The sequence below is a fragment of the Chelonia mydas genome, chromosome 4, assembly GCF_015237465.2.
Source record: "Chelonia mydas isolate rCheMyd1 chromosome 4, rCheMyd1.pri.v2, whole genome shotgun sequence".
Lineage (NCBI taxonomy): Eukaryota > Metazoa > Chordata > Testudines > Cheloniidae > Chelonia > Chelonia mydas.
The window spans coordinates 18,447,609-18,470,602 of NC_057852.1; the positions used below are offsets into that span (position 1 = coordinate 18,447,609).

Sequence of the window (22,994 nt, forward strand, 5' to 3'; positions counted from 1 at the left end):
GCTATGGCTTCCTGACGTTGCAGAAGTAGCTGCTTCCCCGCCTTTCAGATCCTACTTTCTGAAAAGGTGGAAGTACAAGTCATTATGCAACCCTCGCTGTATTTCTATACAGCTGTGCAACTGGGACCATGCAACCTAGAAATCCATTTAATGCACCAACCGCACCACTTCTGCCTAAGAGAAATGAAATCCACTAGGGAGGGATCTCCATAGGGCAAGAGAAATTCAGGACCAAGTTTAGACCTCGCATTTCCGTGAAGTGCCGTTTGCATCTGCAAAGCCAGTTTGAACAAGAGCCGGCCCGCAGGCTGACGGGATAGGCTCCTTTTAATAATGCTTATAGGGTGTAGACTAGGAGAAGAAGTATGGAGGAGCGGCTCGGCTTTATATGATTGCGTAAGGCAGCCTTGAGTCATCTAGACTACCTTACCCACAGGGTACCATGCATTTTATGCAACTCACCTTGTATTCTGCACTGTGCACCCTATGGTTTGTGCCATGCACTTTATTTGCACCCTATGTACCAGACATCCTACATACCGTCCCTTTCTCGAAGCAATGAGCCGGTCCCGCCCTCTGTTTACTTCACTCTACCGATCATGCCTAGGACATGCGCTAGGCAGCTTCCCACACACATGCGCCCCCTGCTCGCCGCCACCCTCGCCCTGCAAGCGCATTATGACGGCCAAGCCCCGCCCTTCTTTTTCACCCGCCAATCAGACGACAGTCAGCCCCTGGATTGGCGCAGCGGCGCCCCCTTCCCCCCCACGTGGTGCGCCTCCTTTCACCGCTGCCGGGGCTGCGCGCTGGTTCCGCTCGCGGCGCGCGCTGCCCGCCCCTGCCCTGCCCTGCCCGCCGAGTCGTGCCGCGGGCTGTCCGGCCGGGGGCGCGCGGCGGTGGCGGTGACGGTGCCCGCGGGTGGCCATGGTGGTGTTCGCGGTGCCTGCAGAAGTCGCTGTGATCCTGCTGGACATCGAAGGCACCACCACGCCGATTACCTATGTCAAGGTGAGCGCTCGCTGCGCGGGGAGACGGTGCCCGGCTCAGGCGCTGCGCCTGCAAAGCGAGGAGGGCGGCGGGCAGCGAAGAGCCAGCTGGCAAAATAGTCCTGAGGCCAGGCGGGTTCTTACAGGGTGGCGCTGGCTGGCAGCAGAGCGGTGGGGTCTGCTTGCTTCGTGGGAGAGGTGAGCCCCTGCCCAGGCTGAAAAGCACTCCATGGCTATCTCGCTGCTCATGTTGAATCTTGTGAGGAGTGTGACGCTGGGCGGACTGGAGGCAGCTTTCCCACCCTTCGCCAATCAGAGCAGTTCTCTGTTGTTTTTTATTTTTCATCTTTTTTTGCCTTGGCTGCTTGCATGTGTGGGGTCTGTCTCAAGTGTTCATTTATTTTGCAGCTCCACTGATCGTTGCCCTGAAACCATTCTATATCACTGCCCTATCTACCCACGTTAAATTTAAATATAGAAACATTGAGAGACCACTACCTGTAGTCCATCCCTTACTTCTCACAGAACACCTACAGTTTAGGAATAACCTCTTAATAAACTTTTACTATCCGGCCCCTGTTCTGCACCCTGCTACATAAATGCAATTTGTCAAATGTGAGTAGATTACTTTTACTAGAGTGCTAGCTTGCCACATCATCAGGTATTCAAGAAACCAGGTCATTTGTACATGCCTCAAGCCCAGTCTTGTTTGCAAAGCTCTACTGTGGCTTAGTGCACAGAACAAGAGTAGTGAATTGAAAATATCGCAGTGGTTTGGGGTAACTAGTATGGAATTCCTACACAGCTGGTGGACATGTTCTTTAGTTTATCTGATTGAGTTTTTACTATACATTTTTGGATGTAGCCTTAGCCGTAGGTCACTTTAAGAATGTTGTCACTTTGGATCACAGTTCTAGTTCAAGGTTACTCTGCGTGGCTGCTCTATCAAACTGTCAGGCTAGTGCTCAGAACATAGATGTCTGCAAAAGAAATGAATTAAAAATGAAACAACCCTACTGAATATACAAGCCAAGATTTTTTCCTTGTTAGTTTGACTGCTGCTGGCATGCATTGACAACAACACCGTGATCAAAATTCTGATTTTAGAGCTTAATTTGCCAGCAAATCAGGACCTCATGAATGACGTGAAGGCAAAACAACAGTTTAGTTTTTCATAACTGTCCCAAAACAGCTAAATAAAACACACACCATTCTAAATGCAAAACAGTTTCAGACAAGTTAAAAATCCACCTTCTTATTCAGCAAAGAAAGGGCAGCCCTTGCTTATTAGGGTTTTTAATATACCTTTATGCTGGTTTCAGCCAATCAGCATATTGAGTGGTTCCTTTTTTTGTCCCAGGGCTGCTCGTCTCTGCTGTTTGTGAAGCTGGCCCTTCATTACCAATCATAACTAAAATGATGATTTTTTTTTTAAGGAAAATAAAAAGTAAGTTTCACTAGTCTTCTGACTGATTACACCACCACCACCTTTCACCCACTGGCTTTCATATAGGTCACTCTTCTAAGATAATATAGGTTTACATGTTGCTATTTTTGTTTTTACCATATACAACATTTTTGTTCTCTGTAATTATGATTTTGGTAGATCACTAATATACAAGGTCAAAACCTTGGGTCTTTAAAAGGAAACTAAACTTTCTAAATCTTGCTTGTGGGAACTGTAGGTAGCAGCCTAGTCTTTATTAGGCCTGGTCTACACTTCCAAATTTTGCTGACATGGTTACGTTAGTTCTGGTTATGGGTATAGGTGTTCCTTACAACATAGGTACGCTGTCAAAAGTAAACCCTCCTACTGGAGATGCAGTTACACTGGCAAAAGGCCTTTTTGGCTGGTATAACTGCATCAGCACAAGGATGATTTTGCTGGTATAGTTTAGTTTTCGAATGCTATTTTAACCACATTATGTTTTCTATGCATCAGGGCAAGAGTGTTCCAAGAGAAACATTTTAAAATGTATTTCTGAGCATGTTGGTGTGTGGTGATTTGTTTGTTTGTTTCTCTCTGCCTGTGGTGGTGTAGGAGAGGGTTTGAATTGCATAGACCAGTGGGCCATGCCCTTCCTCACAAGAAGGTGCAAAAGACTAACCACAGGCTGGACCTTCAAGTAGTTCTCAAGTCTCAGCTTTCATTAAAAAACAAACAAACCCTCAGATGCTATTCAAATGTGACGTCCATGTGAATTTGTAGAGAGCCAATAGCTGAGATGTGAACTGCCCATTCATTTCAGTGTGTGCCAAAGCAGATGTCAACAGTATAATTATGGGGTGGCATAAGGAGCTGATGATATATAAATTAAGATGCGTGGGCATTTAACAACACATGGAGGCCCCAAATTACTTCTTTTCCTTAAGGAAGCTCAGCTTTCAAAAATTTGGTAAATGTTGATTCGGCCCTAAACCAAATTATAATAGAATGTGAGATCTCCCATGTTTAGTTTGCCAGTTTTAAATCCCATCCAGGCTAGCAGGAACCTGAAAATGATTTTTAAGGTGACTTATATGAACTGAGTTAGTGGTCTGTCTCCACTTTTTACCAGACAAGTAATAATTGTTCAAATAAACATTGTTATTTTAAGGCCGCTCATGAATACGGCCTGTGGGAAATAATTGCAGATTTAAAGATTTGGGATACTGTTTTGGTTATCTACTTTCATTTAGCAGATTTACGTTCACACTCTAATATAAATAGTTTAACTATTCAAATATCTTAGTCACTTCTTAACATGTTAATTGTTAGAAATTATCAGAGTCTAACAGGTGAGAAGGTTGCTTAAGTTATAACCATCTAGAATACATTTTGGTGATGTGTTAGTTACCATCAACAGTATATGCAACTCAAGTCTCGTGACATGCCTGTAATATCTACTGCCTTATTAATTAACCATTTATAAATAAAACCTCAATATACAGTGGGACCAGATTTTGCTGAGTTTTCACTGAAAACTGTAGAATCTGGAAAGTTTCAAAATATTTTAAACAATTTATTTTATTCCATCTTTCACTTGATGTGTTATTTTTTAGTATCTCTTCAGTAGGTCCCATATTGCACCTAACTGTTTTTCCCCCAAGGTTGGCTGTATTTTGTTACAATTTGAGCTGCACAAAAGTTACCCAGACTTTACTCTTTTCAACTCCTCTCACCTGTCAGCAACTCTTAACCCAGCATATATAACTTGTTTGTTTGGGCCTTCATCCTCCAGCTCTCTGGCACCAGCAGCACATGGGGCAATGCAGAGTCTTCGTGAACATCCTATGGAAATATTATTCCCTGCAAGTGGGATAGCAGCCCAGATTTTCCAAGAACACACCAATGCGAACATACTTGTGCATCTCCACACCCACTACATGGCCCATTTGGTCAACAATCAGGGCCGGTGCAGCCACTAGGCGAACTAGGCAGTTGCCTAGGGTGCCAAGTGGTTGGGGGCGGCCAAAAGCGTGCTCTGGGGAAGCGGTGGAGCGGAGGTGAGCTGGGGCAGGGGGGCACGGGGAGGGCAGCGCGCATGAGAACGCAGCGCGCATGCAGCAAGTAACGGGGGGGGGGGGGGGGGGTGGCAGGGCAGGCAGCGCGCATGAGAACCGCTCCCCGCCCCAGCTCACCTCTGCTCCGCCTCCTCCCCTGAGCATGCCGCCCCGCACTGCTTCTCTCCCTCCGAGGCTTGCATGCCAATAGCTGATTGGCGCTGCAAGCCTGAGAGGCAGGAGAAGTGGTGGTGTGCTCGGGGAGGAGGCGGAGCAGAGGTGAGCTGGGGCGGGGAGCTGCCGCAGGGCTGGAGGGTGGGGCGCAAGGTGGAAGTTTTGCCTAGGGCATGAAACATCCTTGCACTGGCCCTGTCAACAATGGGTCATGCTTTCTGGCTGCCACTTGGTTTTTATAGACAGGTCAGATAAGTGTCACAAATTGGTTATACAAATACAGCTGTAGTCTGCATGGGCCCTTAAATTGCTGAAGAATTGTAGGCCTGAGCCCTTATGATAGGAATTACTATTGAGCTCAGTGGTAGTTTTGCTTGGGAAGGAGAACAAAATTTGCCCCTCGATGTTGTATGTCTCACAAACACTGAACAAGAGGCATTACTTTCGGGCCCACTGACGCTACAAATATAGCCATGTTTGTTTTATAACTGATTTGACACTCATCTGACCTGGTTACAAACGACAGATGCTGTTGTGTTCACACAACAGCTTTTTTCTTAACACAACCATTTTAGTGCATCCACACCATAGGTGCTGGAACTGGGGGTGTAGAAGCATCCCCTGCCTTGAAATGGATTCCATTATATACAAGTTTCAGAGTAGCAGCCGTATTAGTCTGTGTCCACAAAAAGAAAAGGAGTACTTGTGGCACCTTAGAGCTTTCGTGAGCTACAAGCTTATGCTCAAATAAATTTGTTAGTCTCTAAGGTGCCACAAGTACTCCTTTTCTTTTTATTATATACAGGGTTCACAGCTTGGCTCAACGTCTCTCAGCACCACCACTATAAAAAGCGTTTCAGCACTCCTGGTCCACACCCACCATGTTACCTAATTGTGTTCGTATCAGTGCATTTTTGGAAAAATGAGAGCCCTATCCCAGAATGCCTCAGCCCAAAAGATACGTACACACAGCAGCACCATCCTGACATTGATCAATGCACTCTGGGAGTCCTACTGCACAGAGAGCTGGGAAGAAAGAGGGCCAGACAAATGTGTTATATGGATACAGTTAGGGTTCCCTGCCAGCTAAGCAAAACTATTATGAACTGGTTACAGGAATACCGTTCGTTCCAGCTTAGGCTATTGACAAGGGTAAAATATGGTTAGCTGCCACTGTTACTTGAGCTTGGTCTACACTTAAAATTTTTGCCTGCACAGCTATGTCGGAGGGTGGGAAATCACACTTAACTGACATAGCTGAGCTGGGAAAAGCCCCAGTGCAACTCATGGCATGTCTACACTATAGACTTAAGTCATTATGTTAGGTCCACGTACAGCCCCTTCAGTAATTACTGATGTCCACGCTACCTCCTATCAGTGGTGCACGTCCTCACCAGGAGCGCTTCCACCGACTGAAGAGGGACAATGTGTGTGGGCTGAGAGCCAGGGCTCTCAGCTTCATGCAGCTCCCCACAGAGGCAACCGCCCAGGGCTTCTCACCTCTGGTGGGGAGATCCGTGCCCAGAGTCCAGTCAAGCTGCCATGCTCTACACAGACACTGTGTTGCCCAAACTACACCGGCTTAAGCTCTACGCCTCTCGTGGAGGTGGAGTTATTATGTTGGTGTAGTAGGGCACTTACATCTGCGGGAGCAAGGCTGTCGCGTAGATATGGACATAGTTTTCTTGCCAGTATAAGCTGCATCTCTATTAGGAAGGTTTGCCGGTATAGTTATATGGGCAAACCCTTTCGAGTGTAGACAAGGCTATAGTACTAACTATGTCAAGTGTGGGCCAAACCTGTATCTACAGTTAACCAGGTTACTAACGGGTTACAAACCCAGCTATGATCTGTTGCACAGGCAGGATGAAGGTAATAGTTCATACCGATTTCCTGAAGAATAGAATAGTGGAATCTTTTATAGAAATCGCTTCCTGAGAGGTAATTTTTATTGAATGAAACAAGAATTGCCCCCAACAAAGTTGCAGCCTTCTAGATTCAAGAAATGATATAGTGGGGTCACTCTCAAGAAGTATAAAGCCGTTTCTTCCTCATTCTGCCACTCATTCTTCTAGTTCTCCAGTTTTTCAAATCGTATCGTATCTTTGGCCTTAGACCATCAAATTTGCCGGTATTACTTTAAAATGGTGTATTTTCTTGGCTACTGCTTGTATTTTTAAAATTAAATAAATCTGCCATATGAAGTACACTTTGGCTCTAATAAAGCTTCCTTTAATGGCTTTATTATGTTAATTATTGCAATATGGCACACACTACTCATTTTCCTCAAAGAAACTTCTAAGCTGCATCTCTTTGCAACTTTAAGAATGGTTGCCACTAATCACTTACTCAGTTCCCTTCCTTTCCACTTCACTGATTAATTTATAGCTGGCCACTATAAACAGTTGCAAGAAGATTTTTTCTGGCTTCAATTGGATTCTCCAAAGAGGATGTTATTATAGAGTATAAATGGCTTACTCTTAGATATGTCCCATCATAGACTTCCCATCTCCTTAGAGGATATATAGATTCCTCTTGTGCTGTAATTTCAGCAGATGATATAATTAGTCTCGTTCCACTTCCATCGCTTAATTCACCGAACTCTATTAATCTAGAGAGTTTTCTAATCTTCTCTCATATTAGAATCCCATTAGTAAGGAGCTGAGCATTTCAGCATGCTTAGGGATTTAGGATTTTTGCATGTCCTAGGGCAGGGTTGTCAGATTCATCCTCTGCAGAGGGCTGACTTCAAATTTTAAATTATGGTTCATGGGGCATGGTATGAATTTGGGATTGTGCACTATCCTCCACCCACAGCAGAACTTTCATTGATGTTATGGGAGGTTTGCATAAAGATCAAGGGTAGAATTTGCTCTTTATGTAGTAACTAAGCCTCTGATTTTAGCATTTTGTTTCTACTTTTGTTGTCCCATTCAATAGGAAGATATTCTCAATTTTAGGATCACTGCTAGTTTTGGAGGGGAGAGAAAAAGAACTCAAGTCTGTTCTGTCACTCTCTTTATGTGTTGTCTTCATTCCCTTCCCTGCAACTAACCTGAGTTCCCAACCCCTTGAGCGTCCTTCCAGCCCCTAGAATGATCAGCAATGAAATAATCAGTGCTAGCATTGATATGTTGCACTGGGCTTAAGGTAGCACCCCAATTGGATGAATGGGGTGTGGGAGATCTATCATTTTTTCAGGCAGGCTGCAGAGTCAGGAAGACAAAACTGCAGTGGTCGATTTCTGTTTATATTTGGAAACCTTTCTTTTCAATCATGAGGGCTAGACACTTTTTTTTAAAATGAGAGTTAATCTTTGTATTATGCAAAATCTTGTCATGGAGGATGCATAAATATATCAAGCCAGCTGCATTTTTGACACATCTGTCACAATGGATACATTTTATCCTGTTTTCCCTGTTGAATTTAAGTGGACATCAATTTGAAATCTAGTCACTTTCTAAAAATCAGATAAGTAGCTTCAGATATTACCCCTCACCAGATTCCCTTGCAAATTTTTGTTTCTAATATTTTTCTCTCCCCCTGCTGCATGGAAAAAACCACAACAGGGGAAACTGACTAGACAAAAGTTCTGTCCATTACAAAGTATTTTCAGAGTAATCAAACTGAAGTTTTTTTCTTTAATCTTTTTAGTTGTAGTAATCTTATAACAATAGTAGATAAAACAAATCAGACAAGCATTTTTTAATTGATAGTTTTTTTGTTTTGTTCTCAGTTAAAACTTGAAAAGCTTCTTACTCACCTGGCTGTAAAGAGAATTTTCAGAGTATAATCCAATCCAATGTAGTCTCTAGATCAGTGGCTCTCAACCTTTCCAGATTACTGTACCCCTTTCAAGAGTCTGATTTGTCTTGTGTTCCCCAGGTTTCACCTCACTTAAAAACATACAAAATCGACATAAAATACAGATGTGTCACAGCACACTATGACTGAAAAATTGCTTACTTTCTCAATTTTACCATGTAATTATAAAATCAATTGGAATACAAATATTATACTTACATTTCAGTGTATAGTCTATAGAACAGTATAAACAAGTCATTGTCTGTATGCAATTTTAATTTGTACTGACTTTGCGAGTGCTTTTTATGTAGCCTGTTGTAAAACTAGGCAACTATCTAGATGAGTTCATGTACGAAGACCTCTGAGTACCCCCAAGGATACACGTACCACTGGTCTAGATACTGTCTGACAAACAGATGCACTAAGAAATTAAGTCAACACTGAAGACTAGTAATAATTGTTTGAACAACATTGAAGGGGACATGCAGAGGAGGAAAAATAATGGATTTGGGCCCTCTTGTGCTGCTTTGATACATAAAGACCTGAAAAGTTTAGTATTTAAAATTTTAAAAATACTGTTTAAAAAGTTCATTTCTTTACCACCACAAAAGACTCTCGATAGTGATTGGAGAATTACGGACATAACTTGAGCCTGAAAGCAGAGCAGTGGAGTTGGGAAGTTGTTTTTAGTTATGCTAAAAATGCTTCAGTGCTGTTATAATTCTAATGACTACAAAGCACTTTAGAGAAAGTTGCTTTAAAGATCCAGCACCCTCCCCATTCACAACAGACATCCCTGGCATGCTCCTCTCTCCTTGCGTCATCACCCTGAGGTCTTCCAGCAAAATCAGGGCAGACCAGACTAGATTCAACATTCAACAGGCTGGAGCAGAGAGCTGGGCCAGCCCCACAGGGCAGGAGCTGCTGCAGGGTGAGTGCAGAGCAGGCTCACATTCCAAACCCAGGGCAGAGAAAGTGTGGGGGGACCCAATTGCCACTGCACAGGGTCCCAAAATTCTTTAATCCATCACGGTACCCAGGTGTCTCAGAGCCACAGGTTGGTTGTTTGACACAAACATCACATAACTGAGATGTCACTTTCACCAGAACGAAATACAGTAATCTGTCCAGCTGTTAGACTTTGTGTGTTTAGATTATAATCTGACAGGGTGGGCACTTTTTTTTGTTGTATGGTTATGCAGTGCCTAGCACAATGGGAATGAGACCTCTAGGTGCTACGCTACGGTAATACAAATAATAGTTTTTATGGTTTATTTGAGGTGTAATTGGTAGGATGACAGAGAAAGAAAAATGGTGGCAGTCAGTAAGGTATTTTTTTTAACAGCTAATGTTTGTAACAGGAAGGTGAAATAACTTAAACAGGGATAAACTTCCCAGCTCCATCCAAAGGCATGCTCTGCTCATCCCTGTAGTCCTGACTGGGGTCTGTTGGTGTTACTGTAATACACATGATTAATGATAAGAAGGCTCGCTTGTGTTTCTGTTCTCCCTTAAGATTCCATATCATGGCTACAGTTCTCCTCTCACATTTTTTCTAAGCTTGCTTTATTTCACTTAGAATTAGAAATACTGTCCAGCAGAGCTCAATTGAAAGCCTAAATATATGGCGATGTAAGACTTTCTTAAAAGACCGGTTTAAAAATACGTATAATTCTCTAGCTCAAATCACAAGTCAAATTTCATTTCTAGAATGGCCGAAGAGGAAGGGCCCCCTTTAAAACAGAAAAAAAAAATTCGTATAACTTGTTAGTTCTGAGCGTGTGAGCAGTCAGCCTTGAACTCCTGTGCTTAGAGTTGAAAGTCATGTTGTGTTATTTGAAAGATCTTCTCTGGACTTGCACTAAGATGTCAAATGAGACATCTTTTCATTTTCAGAATAGCTTGCCCATTATTAGTACAGCTGTACTTCAACTGGTCCCCCTGCTAATATTAAGTGATTGCAGCTACATAAGCACTTGTTTGGTAAATCTGTGTTCACTAGCTTGCTTAAGGGGGCACCATCAACTTGAAAAGAATCACATTTCTGCCAGAAAGCTTTGTACCCACTAGTATTAGAGTTACATGTAACACCTGAGATCACTACAAGAGAAGATGATCCGTGAGGGAAAAAAAAATTATGCCTCTTTTCAGTTCATTTCCTTTGAGCATTTGACAGAACAGCTTGATTCTCTTTTCCCTTCTACAGTCAGCTACCCCATGGTGAAAAGACCTTTCTAAACATCAGCAAGAGATCAGAAAAAAATTATGTTTTACACTTTTGTTTAATTTGAGGACATACTGTTGGAAAGCAGCTCTATCAGAAATTGGATTTTTCAAAAAATTGACCAGCTTCTCTTTTTGAAGTCTTTTCATTGTTAATAATACAAGAATATCCATGTACATAATGCTTTCACTTGGTTTTCAATGACCTGTCTACGTCTAAGCACTTACTCGGATCACCTTGAGCCACACAGCACTTTGTGGTTCTGTTGGGTTCCTCTATGCCATCAGGGTTGGTGTTTGTTTTGGTCATCGTTAACAATAGTTAGTGAGCATTTCTGTCTATTTCGTAGAGTTTTAACTCTTCCGTAATGCCTACAGTACACACAGTAACTAATTTTTTTAATCATATGTGCAGTATCCCTGTAAGGGAAACTTACATGAGTGTAAGTGCGCAAGTTTAAATGGGTCGTGGGTGTTTGTGTTACCAGGACACACTATTTCCGTACATCAGAGATAATGTTAAAGAGTACCTGCGTATGCACTGGGAAGAGGAGGAGTGCCAGCAGGACATCAGCCTTTTGAGGAAACAGGTGAGTGATTGGAACCATGTTATATCTTGCCAGAGTTTACTTCCTGCGAAGGACTTCAGGTCACTCAGAGCTGTGGCTGTTTTTACTAATCGTATCATACATTTGTGAAGTAGTAGTAGGAGTTATCACTTGACTTTGAGGAGCACTTCCCTTCTTTCTGAGCTTATTTGGTTTTGAACGTACAGAGTGTGTCTGTCCCTCCAATATTCCATGGATGCGTTTACCTAACGTACATGTCTGCTGACCGACGCCAGCCATAAATAGATTCAAATCCCCGCTTCCAGGATACAGTAATGTGAACACAAACTAAACACACATTTTCCATCCCCATTCCTTAAAATGCCACACTGGCTCTGTTGGGCCAACACAGGAGTAAGGTCCAGAGCCTAGAGTCATCCACTGAGGGTCAGGGATGTTCAGATAGTACTGCGATGGGTACAGTATAAAATCCTACATAGGTAGAATCCCCTGCCTCAGGTTCCAAGATGTTTAAATTCAAGGGCTGTTAGCTGATCTCTGTCACAACAGTTCACTGGTGCAGATTCAGTCTTCACCTCTGAAATTCAGCTGTACTGGAGCAGAACAGGAAGCCCAGCATAATTCTAACCAGAGGCTGGGTGCTGTGAATCTGTTCTTGCTGAGAGCATTCTTTCTGAAAGCTCTTTGTGGTGATCTGGGTATATATTTAGCAGCTGATCTAAAAAGATAAATTAAAGGACTTATTTTGAAGGGTGCTGGGCACGCTGGCTCTGATCCAGTAAAGTTTAAGCACAGGAGTAGTCCCATGAGGGGACTTCTCATATGCTAAAAGTTAAGCATGCGTTTAAGTGCTTTGCTGAATTGGGATCAAAGTGCTCAGCGCTTAGTCCTGCTAGGACTCGATCCTGCGACCTTCCATTTGCAGCTGGTTATGATGCTCAAGTCAGAAAACCTACCCCTATATCTAAGGTCACAGGGGAAATCAGTAACAGAGCTGAGATCTGACCCCAGGAGTTCCTGGCTCCTGGTCCTGTGCTTTGACCACTAGACAAGACTTCTCTCTCAAATATGATACAGGGAGCACATAAATAGAATGATATTAACATCTGTTTTTCCAGGGCCAACTTTTTAGGGTTTTGTTTTGTTTTTTAAATGGTTGTGGTTAAATGTAGAATCTGAATGTGTTCCCCACTATCCTGTAACTATTCAAAATCTAGTTTGAGGCTTTATCTATGAAACTTCTATTTAAATATCCAGAGTCTTTATGCCACATTTAATGCATTCCCTTATTTTATTAAATGAATCTTGGAGAGAACTATATACTTCCCAAAAATCATTGTGGTAATACTCATTTATATTTAGGATTAAAGCAGTGTTGAAAGTGTTTAATGTGCTGTTCAAATGGTAAGTATTGTTTTTTTTGAGAACCCATGTTTTGATGGATTCGGGAAATCTGACTTTGCACAGCTGGTTAATGTAGGATTTAGGTGAAGCCATTTTATTCTAGTTCTTTGTAGGTGTACGTTGAAATTTGTCCAGCTGGGACAATATCTTCTAGATGAAAAAAGGCTCCATATTTAAATGTAAGACCAAGATGTTTAACTAACGTCCAAAATGGTTTTGGTCGGTCAGTTATAAATACTTGGGGCCTTTATTTCACATTTTAAAAAATGAAGAATGTAAGTTTAAATTTAAGCGTTTGAACTTAACTTATGTCCAACCTTATGTAGTAGGGTAACCAGTGTTCAAATTAGGTTAGTGCAATTTACAATTAAAGTGCATGCTTCTGGACCCCAATTCTGGTAAAATTCCCTATTCAGGAAAGCTATTAAGCACCTGTGTAAGCCCGATTGACTTCATGTGTGTAAAATTAAGGATGTGTTCAAGTGCTGCCCTGAATAGGGATGGACTTATGTTCAACTGGTTTCCTGAATCGGGGCCCTATTTAGCAGTCTTGAGTCACCTTTTTTGTTCTTAATTTCAAGGCTGAAGAGGATTCCAACTTGGATGGCTTTGTGCCTATTCCTTTAGAAACTGGAAATGGAGAACATGAAGTGGAACAGGTCATCCAGGCTGTAGTAGACAATGTGCACTGGCAGATGTCCCTGGACAGAAAGACCACAGCATTGAAACAGCTGCAGGGTCACATGTGGAGGGCAGCCTATACAACTGGACACATGAAAGGAGAGTAAGTAACTCCTGTTCCTGAAAGTTTCCTTGAAGTAGATCTTTTATATTTTGCTGAGCTAAGTTTCTTGGGCATACGTTGGAGCCAAGTAGTTACATAGTAGCTGGAAGGTGACCGGTCATAGCAGTGTAGTGCTGTATAAAAATGTAATCCGATTACTTCTCAGTTGAACTTCTTAGCTGAGCCCGAGCACTATCATGGAACCAAGACCAAGTTCAGCCAGTTTCACCTTGAATGCACAATGCAAAACTAATCCATGATTTGTGGTTGATTTTACTCATGGGATCTAGGGAGCAATATTGTAAAATGACTTTGGGAAATTGTAAGACCCTGGGATTCAGTTTAGTTTACAGTAGTTGTCCCAATGAGTAATGGGAAAACTTGAGGGGCCAAGGAGTGTGATTTCCCTCCCCCCCCCCAGCCTGTATAAAATGATCACTATATTCAGCAGGTATGTGCCTGCACATTTGAGCACTTTGCTGCTATCGTCACCAGTAAACTGACACCAAGGCAAGATGGCAAACACTAACTCACAGGCTCTATGGGAAAAGACAGAACTTGAGAAATAGGAACTTGTGAGAATACACATCGTGAGGAAACTGGAGCGAGCAATTCTGCTCAAGTGATTAAGAGGGCTCTCTCGTTATGTTAGCAAAATATATATATCCTATTATTCTACTATGGTAAAACTGACTCATTCATTTAGCAAGGGAGATCGAAAGCAGAAGTTCGTAATTCTCAGTTTAGAGAACAGCCCTCCTTATTTCAAATCATTTATCCAACAGTTACAATTAATTATGGGACAAGGTGGATAGACAAACCTAAACAAGAAATTGGGGAGGAGTTGAGGGAGAGCACGAAAAGTGAGATGAACTCCCTTCTGTCTTTGGGACAGGTACTTTTATTCCCAGGCATCTCACAGTTGCTGAGGGTGGAATGGCAAGTCAAGCTCTCCACATCTCCACTGATACCTGGGGGGGTTTTCAGCAAACAGTGAGGTGGCTAAAATACTTGTGAAGTTCTGCGGAGAATCAGGATAACCATTCAGTTGAAGTCCAGTATAGATATTTGACTATGCTTAGTGGTTCAATTCCATGGCTGAGTGAGAATGACCAGTCTCTAGGTTTTTTTGGGTGTTCCTTGCACAGAGAAGAGAGAAGGGAAATAGAGAGCTTGGGGAAAGGTAGAAGACAAAGGAAAATTACTTTAGTAAAAAGGAGGAAGGGAAGCAGGAAGAGACTGATCAAGTCTGTAAAAACATTGGGATGGTTTACAAAGGAAGAAAACCCATTCAGCTGTTTATGCACGCTACAGCATATCAGACTTTGTTTTGGTACAGTCAGCTAATAAACACTTTCATTCACGATCATGCTGAAAACTGGCTTTTGTCTGCCAAGGTAAAGGCTAGGAACAGCAATCCACAAAGGAGCCGTTGGGGAGCAGACACTCACACCTTGCACACAGCCACCTCGTCCCCCGTCGTGTTAGCAGCTGAAGTGAAGTGCCAGTATAGGCAGGTAGCACACATACAAAACTTGTCAATGTGCAATTGAAGGCTTATGAGAATTGTCAGAGGAGCGCTGAAGTGAACACCCACAGTCTGGCTCCAGTCCTTACACCTCTTATCACCATCCCTCCAAAGAAAAGCAGCAATAATAGGAGAATATGACCATGTGATAATGAACCCAGACTTGCCCATCTGCTCTCAAAACCTCGAAACTGTCGCCCAACAACAAGCAATGGAGGCTGTGGGAAAGCAGCGTGAGTAGAAAAACAAGCCCTAATCACAGATCTACAGACCAACCACCTGGGTTCACCATGCCACATAAAATACAGGTCACAGCGAACCACATCAAAACCTTACACGGGCAATGCAATTACTTACTTCACAAGTGTACAGCCTGATACACAAATGTGGAGAAAACACCCAAACCATGAAACATCTAGTGAGCCGCTGCCCTCTAAGAGCCTTTTCTACAGGGACACCTTGATTCATTCCATGGCACCGGAAGCTAATAGAGTGGATGACAAACTTGGACATCGACCTTTAATGTTGCTTTTCAAGTGGCCATATGAAAGAAGAGGACTTATTGTTGGAATCTTAAAACTTGAGCTTTGTCTCTTCTTGGCAGCTAGGGCCTTGGGTCAGGTCCCCAGAATATCCTCTCTTCCTCTAACCAAACCTGGCACATCACAGTCCAAGACACAGGAATTAAGCTTGGCAAACAAAAGCATGAGAGGGGGCAAGTTCCTATCAGAATATGCTCTGTGTGAATTTTTTTGGTTAACTGGTACCAACGTTGCTCTACTTAAATGTCTTCTAAATAACCATCAAACGTTGTGTATAAACCCTCAAGTCATGTGGCATATTGAGCGCATGGTAGCAAAGAACTGGGGAAGAAGAGGACGCCACACTACTGTTCATGTAATGTAAACAAATGTTCGGAAGGAAAGCGTATTCCTTTATGTCAGCTCAAAGTCCCCTATTTCTTCAGATACCCAGCTCCCATTCCTGGGTCTGATATTGCACTGTCTCGCATGCTGGGCAGTTGTTTACACCTGTACAGTGTGGCTGGCAAATGCTGCCATTCTGACGCGGTGGCATTTTACACCCCCACTGCACAGGTATAAAACCACTCCAAATGTGGCTGCAAAGATCACTTTCCTCGCTCGTTGCTTCCACTAAATCATGCTGCTCTGTGTCCCCCTCCCCTGGGTTGCCTCCTTCACCCCATCAAACAAACACTACTTGTCTTCATTTTTAAGGGCCTTCCTGGCCCACCCCTGCTCTCTCTAGGATAGACTATCCTGTTGACCCCACTCTGCCAGTAATACCAGTCATCTTCATCCACTTTAAGCTTTTTCAACAAGCACCTTCATGCTCTCTCGCTGGCCACCTTCCACACAGAACGAGCGCCTCATCCACATCTGCAAAACCACCTCATTATCCTCCTTCAAACTCACTTCTGCTGCAATGCCTACAAAATAAAACTCTACAGTTATTGTGCAGCTGCTGGGCAGAGACCCCTGCTTATGCTGACCAGTAAAGTCTGCTAACTTTTGCTCCCCTAGTCGGTTTGTTGTATCCATCTGTTGTCTTATACTCTGATTGCAAGCTTTCTGGGGCAGGGACCATCTTTTTGTTCTGTGTTTGTACAGCACCTAGCACGATGGGGCCCAAACCAGTACCTTGCTATAAATTGTAATGGCGTAAGGCCGTGGAGAAAGAGGCTCTTGTCAAAGCCATTACTGCATCATTAGTGATTTTTTTTCTGTCAATCTTAAAACTCATTATTCCTTTAACAACCTAAAAATCCAATCACACAAGGCTGAATACTAACTCTGTTACCCCCTTTAACAAAACCTGCATTGATTTCTCTATTTTCTTTTACCAAACTGATACAAAGCACTTTCCGATCATCAGACTAGGGAACTGATTGTAAAACGGAGCTTGGAGCTCTGCTGTGTTTTGCTCTTTGGATAAGAGTGGATGTCGAATGAACGCTGTTACAAAGGTGTGATACGGGAATACTGTGTCACCTATTGGTTGGTCAGATGGGCTCCAGTCTCCTGTTGCCGTTCATTGGTATGGCTGTGATGATGGAAACACCATTGTGGCATTTTTCAACAGTCCGCAAAGCTGGAGTTTTGGGGGGTTTTTTGATGCTCAACTATCAATAGATCTTCTGTCATTTCATCCCTGATGTAACTTTTGTCTTCAGTGGAGTTAAGCCATGGATGAAATTAATCTATGATTATTACTGCAAAACTTAAAGAACAAGTCCCCATAAATGGAGAAGGTCTGATCTGCTCTTCTTAAAGAAGCATTTTTTCCCTGATTTGTTCTTTAACCCTGAACATTTCATAGGAGCTGCATCAGTAGATCCTAGGGCTGCATTCTGATTTCATTTCCACTCTTGGCCCCCAACCTTGCCTGCTGCAAGTGTTCAGAACCAGGAAACTAAGCTGATCTTTAATGGGTGGGAATGAGAGGGGGTTGCTCCTACTAATTACTAGTAGAATGGGAATGAAAACTATTTTATGGGACAGTCAGGCTTCAGAACGTAAGAGGTCTGTTAACTTCCTTAATCCCTCCAAACATCAGGCTGGTCAGGAACTTCTCTTTCCTTGAACATTTAATGAGCCTCAGCCAAGTGTCTGAAACAGCCGTTTGTAGCTACTTGCTGTTCAGCGATCAGAATAGATTGCTCGGTCAGTCAGAGTTAAGAGTGTAGTATTTGTTATGGAAATAAATTCCCCAGTGGAGAAGTGCTGAGCAGCTTTTAAATCCACCACCAAAAAATCCATCCGGTAATAGAAACGAAGCAGTTTGCATGGGGCAGTACTATGTTTGTCTCATGCAGCCGTCCGCAAGTTGTTAATACTGCAATTATCCTTCATTGCAGATTCTTCCAGGACGTGGTTCCAGCCATCAGGAAGTGGAGGGAAGCAGGAATGAAAGTGTATATCTATTCTTCAGGGAGCGTGGAGGCCCAGAAACTTCTATTTGGATACTCAACAGAAGGTGATATTCTAGAGGTAGATAAGATTATAGCCTTCTTTACAGCTTCTCCATCTACAAAATGGGGATGGTAGCTACCTTCCCGGAGCTGGGGTGAGGATACGCTGGTTCGTGCGGGCGATGTGCGAGCCATTAATATTCTTTGATGCTAGAATAAGTTACAGAAAAATTAGAAGTGTAGGATGGGCGAAGAGAAAGTGGCTTGAGCTGCAGTTGTCAAGTCTGCTACAATTTCAGAGACTGCATTCCCATATTTGCCTTTTCAGTTGGTACTGTGCACTGATATCAGCAAGAGCCTTTCCAGTGTGACAGTGTCAACACAACAGAAAGATCTTTCCTCTGCCCCCCCTCTTAAAAAGAAAGAGAATCCCCCCTAATTACGCCACCTCTCCAGAAGAGCCTGGATACTCAGACAGACTCACTGCAAGCCAACCCCTAGGCACTGTGCAAAGCCTATCTCCACATCAACACAGCTTGTAAATGGATGTCTTTAGCCATTTTTAAGGAAAGGTGCTGAGAAAGCTACGCAACTAATGGGGCTGCCCTGCTCTGGAAGCTCTGTCTATTTGTTGTATCATTGAAAATGGCATGTATTCTCTGGCTTTCCCGTGATCAGAGCCTTGTTTGTTAAATTCCCCTCACTGCATTGGTAGAAACAGGGGATACTGATTAAGGTTGTGTAGTTCATTACCTGGGTTCTAGAATTAGTATCCTCCTAAAAAAGCCATACTCTCTTCCATCTTTCAGCTCTTCGATGGCCACTTCGATACCAAAATAGGTCACAAGGTAGAGAGTGAGAGTTACAGGAGGATTGCGTCAAGCATCGGGTGTTCAACTAACAACGTTCTCTTCCTGACAGATGTCACTCGAGGTAGGAGGTCTGACTGGCTTTCCTGCTTTTCCCCACATTGCAGCCGAGGAGGAATGGGCTCTCTAACTGTACAGTGTTAAGCATTTACCACTGCCAGGGTTGGAATGTCTGCGTGTCCGTTGCACTGCTCCTTTCTTAAACTTTCATCCCATCAGGTAGCCTCGCTTGGTGTGTAGACTAGGGCAAGCGTTTAACCTGGGGCTTGTCTACATGAACGTTTGGTTTGTGGCAAGCTGGGGTGTAAAGGGAGTAGATCAAAGTAGGCTAGGGAACTTTTGGTGCGCAGCAGCAGGGTCCACATGGACGCTTACTGGGGAGTAGATTTACACCTCAGCTTGCCACAAACTAGGTGTTCGTGTAGACAAACCCAGTCTATCACCTGGAGCCTAGCGCAGGCCACTAAAACTGGGTGCAAAGTAGTAAATCTGTGTCTATGTGCAATTGGCCAATGTCTACAGGTGCTCAGCCTAAAACTAAGAATGAGGGTTACTGTATTTTATGCTGCTGTTACAAGCACCCTCTTCAGAGGACCCAATTCTCTGCTCTGCACCGTAGGCAATCATTTACATCTGTGCAAAGTGGGTGAGACCTCACCCATTGTGAGGTAGTAGAAAGTCAGGTCCAGAGAGCTTTCTTCCCCAGACCTTTTTCCTTACATAAATATAGCATAGTTTCTAATGTTATACCAGCGTAACTCCCAAGTGACTTGGTTCAGAACATACCCCTCAGTGTGACTCAAATGTAGCCCCAGATTAGGCCTCTAAGCAATGTATTCATTGTGGAACAAATGAGTAAATTTATTTGTCAGTATATCTACATTCCTTAATAAAGAAATGGAAACTTTATACTGGAAAACAAGCGGTGGAGGACAAGACAGAAATCCTAAAGGGAAACTTAATCCTAACATTAAGTAGTCTGATTTTGCACTCCCCATTTCCCCAGCATTCGAGTTATCAATAAACTGAACTCCCACTTCATTTTTCTACCTGACTGCCACAGGGGAGAATATTATGGAGGAGTCTGGGATTAGGATGCTCTCCAGCTCCCCTTGCAGGAATTTACTTTCCTGCTGCTCTGGCTGAAGCCAAACTGGCCTGTGTTCTGGGCCAGTTTTTCCTTTAGAAACTCCCCCCCTCCCCCCCCCCCCCCATATGAGAACACAACTACATTCAAATATATTGATGAGACAATGTTCCCTTGCCTCCTACAGTACCCTAGAGTTCTGCTCTTTTCCACAGTAAGGCAACAGAGAACTATTAAAAAGAGAAAATCCTGGTAAGACATGGGAGGTATTTGTCTCACTCGACTCAGCACTGGTGAGGCTCAGATGGAGTAATGTTTCCAAGTCTGGGTGCCACACTTCAGGAAAGATGTGGATAAATTGGAGCGAATCAGAGAAGAGCAATAAAAATGATAAAAGGCATAGAAAATCTGACTTATGAGGAAAGGTTAAGAAAACTGGGCACAATTTAGTCTTGAGAAAATTAGACTGAGGGGGGACCTGATAAGTCCTCAAATGCGTTAAGGACTGTTACAAAGAGGACTAGGATTACTTGTTTTCCCTGTCCAGCAAAGGAAGGACAAAAAGTAATGGGTTTAATCTGCAGCAAGGGAGGTTTAGGGGAGATATTAGGAAAACTAACTATCAGGGTAGTTAAGCTCTGGGACAGGTTTCCAAGGGAGGTTGTGGAATCCCCAGCACTGGAGGTTTTTTAGGTTCGTTCTACCTGTTCCATCAGAGAGGGTCTAGGTTTACTTGGTCCTGCCTCAGTAGAGGGGGCTAGATTTGATGACTTTGAGGTCCTTGCCAGCGCTACACTTCTATAAAGTGTATGGAGACCCAGTTTGATTCCAACCTCCAGTCCCCTCATGCATTCTAAGATGCCTTCCAAAACTGGGGAGGCAGAGGGGTCGGAGGAAGCACATGTTGACTTGCCCACCAATGTGAAACACCAAACTAACTGCGTTGGCCTTCTTGTTTCCTAAACTCTGGTCTTTCCACAGAGGCAAATGCTGCAGAAGAAGCAGACATGCACGTGGCTGTGGTCGTGAGGCCAGGCAATGCAGGGCTAACAGACGATGAGAAGTCATATTACAGTCTCATCACGTCTTTCAATGAACTGTTCCTGCCTTCCTCCACTTAGGAGAACTTGTGCACATGCACAAAAGACCAAACTACACCCGCTGGAATTGTCCTTGTGTAATCTTTAATTACGTTGGTAATGAGAATTTTAAAAGATATGTACAGGATCCATGACCGTCTGCAGAAATTGATTTAAGTATTTTGGAGGGGATTTTTAATGCAGGGAAATTGAGGCCTGTCAAAGTCTGTTGGAGTTGTGAGTGGTGTGAGAAGCAGCATCCATGAAGCCTGTGTTTGATTAGCTTTCCTATCAGGGAATTTATTACTACAGGTTGACTGTTCTGCCAGCCAACCACCGGGTAATCTAGTTATGAAAGTCCATGTGACAACATTTGTCACTTAAAAACAAACTATTCTGTGAACAAAGAATTTCTCACACTCCCACAGACTTGACTCTTACAAGGAAATGTGACCATCCCCCTTCCAATAAGATCTGTAGCTCTCATGCTGGAAGTTAAATTAAGCGAAATTAATTTCTTAAGAGGTTAAGTTCTGTATGTTCAGGATAGCCAAAGGTAAATGTCAAATGTGGACCGTGAAGTTTGGAGGCTGCAGTTAGATCTGCCACAGAGGAGGTTTAAATGTAAGCCTGCTTGTGATATTGGGCTAGGTACTGCAAGACCTGCTGCATGCTAGAGCCAGATTTCCATTTATTTCAGAAACGTAGCACTCTTAGCAATAATCCTGAAACTTTCCTTAAGCAGCCAAGAAATGGTTTCACTAACTCGTAGCTCAGCTCTAAATAGACGTTATAAAAGATAGTTCATGGCTTTGGCACTACCTGCTGCATTTGATATCAATGAACGATTACAAAAATACAAACCATGTAACAGCACCACTTAACCTATGCCACTTTATACTATGTGGTAAATAAAAGTACAATTGTCTTCTGCCTAGAATTCCAGTATTTGCATTATCCCACCAGTGGCCAGCCTCTAGCATTGGTGGAAGGGTTTTCTTACCTGTAATCTACTAGCTTTCCTTCAGTACTGCCACGCCCTTCCCCTTTGTTTCCTGCAGGCCATGTGAGCTGTCTCTTGGAGAGGAATTGGTGTGACACTCAAAACCTTCCTCTGCTTTCAGTGGGAGTTCTACACATGGTAGGAGAGCAGGAGCAGCAAGTTGGCTACCTGTTGTTAACAGCAGTCAACACAGGTGCAGCACAGGGCCTAAGGGTCTAATTCATCACTACCTTGCACTTGTTGTAGGTCCCTTGCACCTGTGGGTATAAAGCACTATCCAATCAGAATGGTAGTGTCTACAGCTGTGAAGAATGGGTGTAAAATAGCTTAGAGTGTGAAGCAGTGAAGAATGGCCTACAGGGAATCCTTTAACTCAAGGAACATCGAGTATTCCCAGTAAAACGTACACAAACCCCAGACTCTCTTGCTTGTGCAGAAAAGGTAGCGATGGATGCTACTGCATATTTGGACATGTGCTTGTCTTTGTCCCTCACCGTGCATGTTTTACCGGCACAACCGGACTGCTTAACTTTTTTTAGCTAATGGTTTGAAACATGTCAAGTTTTACAACTTTATCTACTTAAACATGGTATGACGAAAGGACCCAGAAATCCTTACTTCTGCCCAGGTTGTCCTACCAGCCCGTGCACCCAAATTCATGAGCAGAACAGGAAGGAAGGAAGGAATTTTTTTCATAGCAAAGCTGTATAACTCACAGATTCCACCTTGTCCAGGATCCTTTCTGCCTGACTGGGATCGAAGAACGTGTCTCCACCTAGCCTGTGTGGGGGCTGCCCCCTGTAGGGGGGAGAGAGAGACAATTCTAATACCATGAGCCACGGCAGTGGAGGTTTATTCTTCCCAGTGGCGGGGGCATTTGATTCTACCAGGATGTGCCCCCTACAGGGAAGGGAAAAGGTGCCATGTTCTGCCATCAGAGAAGTACAGAAAGCAGCTATTCACTCTCTACTGCCTCTCATGGGGACCCACTGAGCCAAAGCAGCTCCTGGAAAGAATAGGTAGCTGGAGGTGGAACGGACTTGCTCTTTCCCCAGAATGTACCAGATAG

General features: G+C 43.4%; 1 protein-coding gene across 2 annotated transcripts; it reads left to right on the forward strand.

The window, feature by feature from the left end:
* Positions 1-730: 730 nt before the first annotated feature.
* On the forward strand, positions 731-21,859 carry ENOPH1 (enolase-phosphatase 1). 2 transcript variants are annotated; one of them, XM_037896758.2, is made up of 6 exons: positions 731-1,008; positions 11,159-11,260; positions 13,225-13,427; positions 17,834-17,966; positions 18,697-18,820; positions 20,825-21,859. In XM_037896758.2, the coding sequence occupies exons 1-6, from the start codon at positions 925-927 to the stop codon at positions 20,962-20,964; spliced, it is 786 nt and encodes a 261-aa protein (XP_037752686.1). In that variant the 5' UTR covers positions 731-924; the 3' UTR covers positions 20,965-21,859. The 2 variants fall into 2 exon arrangements, with proteins under 2 accessions (XP_037752686.1, XP_037752687.1); XM_037896759.2 differs by lacking the exon at positions 18,697-18,820 and having other exon boundaries at positions 798-1,008; positions 17,834-17,952.
* The last annotated feature ends 1,135 nt before the right edge of the window (positions 21,860-22,994 follow it).

Excerpts from the sequence above, each read along its gene's own strand:
- ENOPH1 (XM_037896758.2), top strand. The coding sequence starts at position 925 with ATGGTGGTGTTCGCGGTGCCTGCAGAAGTCGCTGTGATCCTGCTGGAC. Across the intron at positions 11,261-13,224 it reads TCAGCCTTTTGAGGAAACAG|GCTGAAGAGGATTCCAACTT; the intron begins GTGAGTGATTGG and ends CTTAATTTCAAG. Across the intron at positions 18,821-20,824 it reads CCTGACAGATGTCACTCGAG|AGGCAAATGCTGCAGAAGAA; the intron begins GTAGGAGGTCTG and ends GTCTTTCCACAG.